General features: G+C 53.8%; 1 protein-coding gene across 1 annotated transcript in view; it reads right to left on the reverse strand.

The window, feature by feature from the left end:
* Window positions 1-6,890, reverse strand: part of MAPK13 (mitogen-activated protein kinase 13) — a 20,077-nt gene that overhangs the window by 2,860 nt on the left and 10,327 nt on the right. The window contains exons 4-10 of the mRNA XM_011945521.1: window positions 6,229-6,528; window positions 4,966-5,024; window positions 1,442-1,550; window positions 1,241-1,270; window positions 758-805; window positions 520-634; window positions 336-407 (exon numbers count right to left, since the gene is read on the reverse strand). Coding sequence (XP_011800911.1) covers window positions 336-407; window positions 520-634; window positions 758-805; window positions 1,241-1,270; window positions 1,442-1,550; window positions 4,966-5,024; window positions 6,229-6,528 — 733 coding nt within the window. The remainder of the gene's footprint in view (window positions 1-335; window positions 408-519; window positions 635-757; window positions 806-1,240; window positions 1,271-1,441; window positions 1,551-4,965; window positions 5,025-6,228; window positions 6,529-6,890) is intronic.

Here is a 6,890-nt window from a genome sequence, read left to right on the forward strand (position 1 = left end):
CCTCAGCCTCCCAGAGTGCTGAGATTACAGGCGTGAGCCACCGCACCCAGCCCATGTCTGGCTAATTTAAAAAAATTTTTTAGAGATGGGGTCTCACTATATTGCCACCTCCGGTCTCAAACTCCTGGGCTCAAACAATCCTCCCACCTCGGCCTCCCAAAGTGCTGGGATTACAGGCGTGAACCACCGCATCCAGCCTTATCTGCATTTACAAATTATTTTACAGGGAGTATATATCACTCTCACATTAAGAAAAAAAAGACAGTTGTTTAAATAAAGTGTCTGTTGAAGGAAGGAATCCCTAGATGGAATTTGGCTTTTCCAGCAAAGGATACAATCTTTCCCCTTGAACAGAGTTTTCCCTGTCAGCATCTCTGCCATGATACAGCCCACAGACCAGATGTCCACTGCAGAGGGAGGGGAAGTGTCACCTGGACTGTCTGACTGGGGCCTGGCAGTCAATCAGCACCGAGTGACCAGATGGCCCCAGGACTGCCCTCTCAGGCGCTGACCACTGACCTGTCTGGTTGTAGTGCATCCAGCTGAGGATCACCTCGGGGGCCCGGTACCAGCGGGTCACAACATAGCCAGTCATCTCGGCATCTGCATGCCGCGCCAGCCCAAAATCCAGGATCTATGGCTCAGGGGATAAATGGAAAAGGAACTTGCTGAGAGGAGGAGGCTCTGGGAGCGGCTTCCAGGGGCTTCCCTGGGGAGGGCCCATCCCGCCTCTGGGCTGAGCCTGCAGCCCACTCACCTTCAGTTCACAGTCCTCATTCACAGCTAGGTTGCCTGGCTTCAGGTCCTGGGGAGAGGACAGGGAGTGCATGCTAGGCTGAGGCAGAGATGGAGCTTGTCCTAGCTCCACCACCACCCAGGGGTGTGACCTCAGCCAGGCCCCTTCCCCTTCTGGGCCTCAGTTTCCTCATGTGTAAAATGAGGGTTGGACTAGGTGTTCTCTCGGGGCCCATCCAGCTCTAAAATATTCCTGATTCTTGAAGCCTGAAACACTCAGCTCAGGCCTCACTTTGTCCGCAGCAATTCCCCATGAAGTCCCCTGGGACACAGCGACTCTTTGGAGCAGGCCTTCCTGGGCCGTGGCTGGGTCTGAAAACTCCATATTCTGGGCTCCTGGGAAGTGTCCTCTCCCTCTACCTTTCCCACTCCTTGATTACCAAAGAACCCCACACCCAGGGATGGGACAGGGGCCTCTGAGGACCATGGCAGAGAAAGCACTCACCCTGTGCACGACCCCAGCTGAGTGGATGTACTGTGCGGAGAGAGAGAAGGGTGAGTCCATGGCCCAGTTTCCACACCAGGCACTTCAGGCTGGCTCAGAAACCTCCTCCGACCTGTAACAGTGTGCTCCCTCCAGCCTCCCCCAGACCTCAGGTCTCGACAGCAAGGCATCCCTTCTGCCAGCCTCCAACTCCCCACCCACCTTAAGACCTTTGAGCATCTGATACACCAGGTACTGGATCTTCTCCTCACTGAACTCCATCCCCATGATCTTCTGCAAATCCGTCTGCATGAAGGGCATCACCAGGTAGCTGGAAGGCATGAGGGCTTCTTGGAACAGTGCTGGGTCCCACCCAGCCCCAGGTCTGTGCTCAGAGGAGGGGCCTCAGGGCAGAACAGGGGTCATAGAGACACCCTCCAGTGTGCAAAAACCAACCCCACCTCAGCCAGCCAGATCACCACACAGGCCTCTGGGCTCCTGGCTCCCAGCCTTCCTGTGGCAGGCTGCCCAACTGGCAGAGCTCAGAGTAAGCGCTGCAGTTGGAGCGTGCTCAGGAAAGCCACATGGAACTGTGTTCCGGCTCTTCAAAGGTACTCTCTCCTTGCCCTCCTCCACACCCCAGGGAAAGCCACAGCTAGGAGTTAGAAACACCTGCCAGTATTTCCTTTGGCTTCTGTCCAAATATTTTATCCCTCAGAGGGTCATGCCCAGCTGAGATGGCTCCACAAACAAATAATATGTCCACCTTTCCAAGAAGAAAACAATACAACAGTTTCCAGGAGGGTGGAAGGGGGAGATGGGGAGGCTACTGCAGCCTCTTAGGGAATTGCACAACAGGATAAGGCCAGCAAAATGTAACTGTTGTAGCAACAGCAAAGTCCAGGACAAAGACAAAAAATAATAAAAATTATAAAATAGGCCGGGGGCATAGCTCATCCCTCCAATCCCAGTGCTTTGGGAGACGGAGGCTGGACGATCGCTTGAGGAGAAGAGTTTGAGACCAGCCTGAGCGACATAGGGACCCCATCTTTTCTTTCTTTCCCTTCCTCCCTTCCTTCCTTCTTCCCTCCCTCCCTCCCTCTCTCTTTCTTTCTGATGGAGTCTCGCTCTGTCGCCCAGGCTAGAGTGCAGTGGTATAATCTCAGCTCACTGCAACCTCCGCCTCCCAGGTTCAAGCAATTCTTCTGCCTCAGCTTCCCTGAGTAGCTACAACTACAGGTGCGCGCCAGAATGCCCAGCTAATTTTTGTATTCTTAGTAGAGACGAGGTTTTGTCACGTTGGCCAGGCTGGTCTCGAACTCCTGACCTCAGGTGATCTGCCTGCCTTGGCTTCCCAAAGTGCTGGGATTACAGGCGTGAGCCACCGCACCTGGCCTGGACTCCATCTTTCAGGAAAAAAAAAAAAAAAAAAAAGCCAGGTGTGGTGGCATGCACCTTTAGTCTCAGCTACTCAAGAGGCTGAGGTGGGAGGATCACTTGAGGCCAGGATTTTGAGATCAGATCAGGATGAGTAACATAGTGAGACACCATCTCTATAAAAATTTAAAAACAAAACAAAAAGCTGGACATGGTGGCATGCATCTGTAGTCCCACCTACTTGGGGGTCTGAGGCCGGAGGATGGCTTGAGCCTATGGGTTGGAGGCTGCAGTGAACTGTGTTTGTGCTACTGCACTCCAGTCTGGGCAACACAGCCCTATCTCTAGAATATAATTTAAAAATTTTTTTAAATAAATATTACCTTAAAAATTATAAAATATATATATATTTTTGAAAGGACATGCTGGAGGCATCTCCAGGAGACTCTGGATTTTGGCAGCCCTCTCCTGCCTGACCACACACCTCCCTTGGGGCCCTCTCCATGCCCAGTCCCCTCCTGTCTTTCCCCTCCACTCGGGCACTGGTTTTTTCATCTTGGTGACAAACTTCCTGAAGCCTCTCTGTGCTAGAACCACATTCCCTTGACTTTGCTCCTTCAACTGACCACCCCTTCTCCCTCTCTCAGCACCAAACTTCTAGAAAGGGCGGTCCACATTCCTGGATTCCACTGCCTTAACTCCCAGTCTTGAGATAACCTGGTTTCTGCTTCCCTCCTACTGCCAGACCGCTCAGCTCAAGATCACCAGTGAACACCCGACAAACACACCATGACTCCCTTTTCTTCTGACCGAACTTTTCACCAAGTCTGAAACTCCCGGCCAGGCGTGGTGCCTCACGCCTGTAATCCCAGCACTTTGGGAGGCCAAGGCGGGAGGATCACGAGGTCAGGAGATCGAGACCATCCTGGCTAACACGGTGAAACCCCATCTCTACTAAAAATACAAAAAATTAGCCGGGCGTGGTGGCGGGCGCCTGTAGTCCCAGCTACTCGTAGTCCCAGCTACTCGGGAGGCTGAGGCAGGAGAATGGCATGAACCTGGGAGGCAGAGCTTGCAGTGAGCCGAGATCGTGCCACTGCACTCCAGCCTGGGCGACAGAGCCCTAGACTCCGTCTCAAAAAAAAAAAAAAAAAAGAAAGAAAGAAACTCCCTCTCAATTCTTTGCTGACTCTCCTCTGCCTCCGATCAGGCCCTCTCAGCTTCTTCCATCTGCTCATCCTCTCGGATCTTCTCTTTCATGTTGATATCTGAATCAATACTGTCTTACCGCATTCTATAACTACCTGTTCCCAGGTGTCAGCTATAATCCATTGGTGATTATTCCAGCACAAATCCCCATCCCTAGCCCAGACTTTCCTCTGCTGAGGTTCATATTTATTTGCAACTGTGATTAAACATTGGAATGTTCACAGTCTCTTTAAAAGTAAAGTGTCCAAAATGGAGTTCATTATCTTTCCGCCAAGATCTGCTCTTCCTCCACCTTGTATTCCAAGCAGGAACCTGCACGTCCCCCCACCTCTGCCACCTCACTTAGCCACTGCACCCCAACAGACGGAACATTGTGTTGGCCCTGCCTCCCAAATGGGGCCTCAAGTCTGCTCTTGACATCCCATCACCTCTACTTTAGACCGCTAACACTGGCCTTCAGGCTCTCCCCTCTGCCCCAGAGCTGCTTCCTACTCCTTTCTTGGTGCTGCCAGAGTGCATCCCCCAAATCCCATCTGAACATATCACCTCCCTGCTCAAATCCCCAGGTCTTGAGGCTGCCTGTAGGATCAATCCAGATTCAGCTTGACCAAGCCAGCTGCTGGCCTCCACGCACCACGCTGACTTCTCCATCTTGTCCAAATAGTCCAGTCTCATTCAGACACTGCACAGGCAAAGCTATACATTTTGCAACTATATGTTCTGGTTCTCTGCTATTCTGTGAAACACCCCCATCAGCCAGAGGCAGCCAAGGCTTCTTAATCCTTGCTTCATGCTAGAAAGAGTTCCAAGGTCCAGACTCACATCTGTGTCCCCAGGAAAGGTGAGTTGGTGCTAACTGTGTGAGGACTGGCAGATGTCTCTTCATGGTGTTAAAGCTGGGTAAAAAGGAAAGCAGCTGTGCAGACCTCCCCCTGCCAGGCAAGCACCCCACAAAGTCCTTCCTGCCTCTTCCTGCCTGCCTTTGGCTACAAGCATCTTTCCAGAGAGAATCACACTTGACAGGCAAAGGCATAGGACTGCCAGGGAAGGAGTTTCTCCCTGCCACACCCAGAATAGAAACCCTGGACCCTCCCCCACCTTGCTCCCCAGCAGTATGTAAGGCCTGCAAATGCCCCAGAACCCAGTGCAGCCCAACTCACAAGTCATGGAAGTTGCGCAGGGAGGAGGCTGGGGTGAAGACATCCAGGAGCCCAATGACCTGGGGAAAAAGTCACCTGTGAGGGCTAGACAGATATTACCTTCTCCTCCCACCTCCTCCTGGGCCCTGGCCATGCACAGGGCCATCCACCCTTTCCTAATACACCACCTGCAGCAGGAGGCATGTCTCCAACCTTCTTGGAAGCAGTAAAAAGGGCAGAAGGCTAGAGGAATCCCCTGGATTTGGAAGGAGTTTCCAACAAATCATGACAGAGAGTCAGGCTGAGGAGAAGGGAAGGTGGGGAGAAGAATGAGGTGTGCTCATTACTTTCAAGTCTGGTGTTCAGGGCAAGCAATGCAAACCCACTCTCAACTCACCTAGGCAGCAGGAAAGCATAAGGGGAGGGTGGAAGGGAAAAAGGAGGGAACAGGGAAGGAGCTTTCCAGCCAGCAAATGCCCTGCCCCGACCTTGGGTCTCCAGCTACATCCATCCTTGCCTGCCACAGGGCTGATTCAGAGCCAAGGGCAAGATCACCCTGGCTGGAGGAATAGGGGAGGGGTTTGCTGGAGAAGGATGGGCTTAAAATGTACATAACATTTTGAAATGTCTGCCCTCCAATCTAGGTATCCTGCAGCAAAGCCTGCCTGCCAGGCCCTGAGCTGGGCCCCTGGTTTTCCTGGCTGCTTCTATCAGACAAGCCAATCTGATGGTCATGCGCTTAGACCCTGAGCCTCGCTGCCCAGATTGAAACCTCAGCTCTGCTACTGACTAACCATCTAACCTGTGAGACTTGCTGTGCTTTAGTTTCCCTGTCTGTGACACGGGGCAATAGTACTCATATATCATGAGGACTAGACAAGTTAGTGTATGCAGAGCTCTTAGAACACAGGAAGTGATCGATATATGTATATTGTTATCAGGGTCACGTGGACACAACACTAACTAGGATTCTAGTCCCAGCTAGCCACAAGTTCTCAGACATGGAGCCAATTACAAAGTTCCCCTGTGCCAATTTCCTCTGTAGGATGAGACAGTCTGTACCTCACAAAGTGTGTTCTGCCAAAAATACCCTTTGACCCCTTCCTGGAAAGTGGGCAGGGCAGGTCCCAGCACCCCCTCCTTTCAACAGTGAGGTGAGAGGCACCATTAGGGGAGCAGGGAGGAGACTGTCCCGAGCTCTCCACACCGGGAGGCCCTGCCTGCGCCTGCCCCTGACTCCCCAGGGCAGCCCCCGCCCCATTCCCCGGGGCAGCCACCGCCTACGTTCTCATGCTGCATGTGCTTCAGCAGCAGCAGCTCCCGGTAGGCGCGCTTGGCGAAGATCTCGGACTGAAAGGGCCGGCTCAGCTTCTTGATGGCCACCTTCTCCCCTGACCGCTTGTCGATGGCCGAGCTGTCGGGCACAGGCAGGTCAGCAGGCGAGGCTCTCCTCGTGGGCTGTATCTCCCAGATCGCCCTGACCCCTCCCACTGGGCAGCTGGCTGAGAGGGGACGATGCCCACCACCTAGAATATGGGGGAGCCGCGGGACGCAGGGCAGGGCGTCAGGGAAGTCAGGCAGGAGCTGAGAGAGGGGCACAGCGCCAGGGGCAGCAATCGTCTCATTGCGACGGGATCCACGGCAGGGAAGGAGTCTCACTCTCTCTGCGACTTGGCGAGCCACCTCCCCCTCTTGGGGCCTCGGTGTACTCGTCTGTAACAGTGAGGATCTGCCCGATGAACTCCGGGATCTTGCAAGGGCACAGTCCTGGAGAACCAGGCCCAGTCCCAACTCGACCCACAGAGACCTCACTCAGCCACCCGGTGAGAAAAGGGAGATGGCGGCTGAGTGGCACCGGGGAGGGCGCTGCGCCTTGAGGTCAGCCGTCAAGGTGGCGCTGGCGAGGGACCAGCCCAGGGCGGGCTGGGAGGAAAGGGGAGCGCACG

Source organism: Colobus angolensis, unplaced genomic scaffold (genome assembly GCF_000951035.1).
Source record: "Colobus angolensis palliatus isolate OR3802 unplaced genomic scaffold, Cang.pa_1.0 Scaffold24, whole genome shotgun sequence".
NCBI lineage: Eukaryota > Metazoa > Chordata > Mammalia > Primates > Cercopithecidae > Colobus > Colobus angolensis.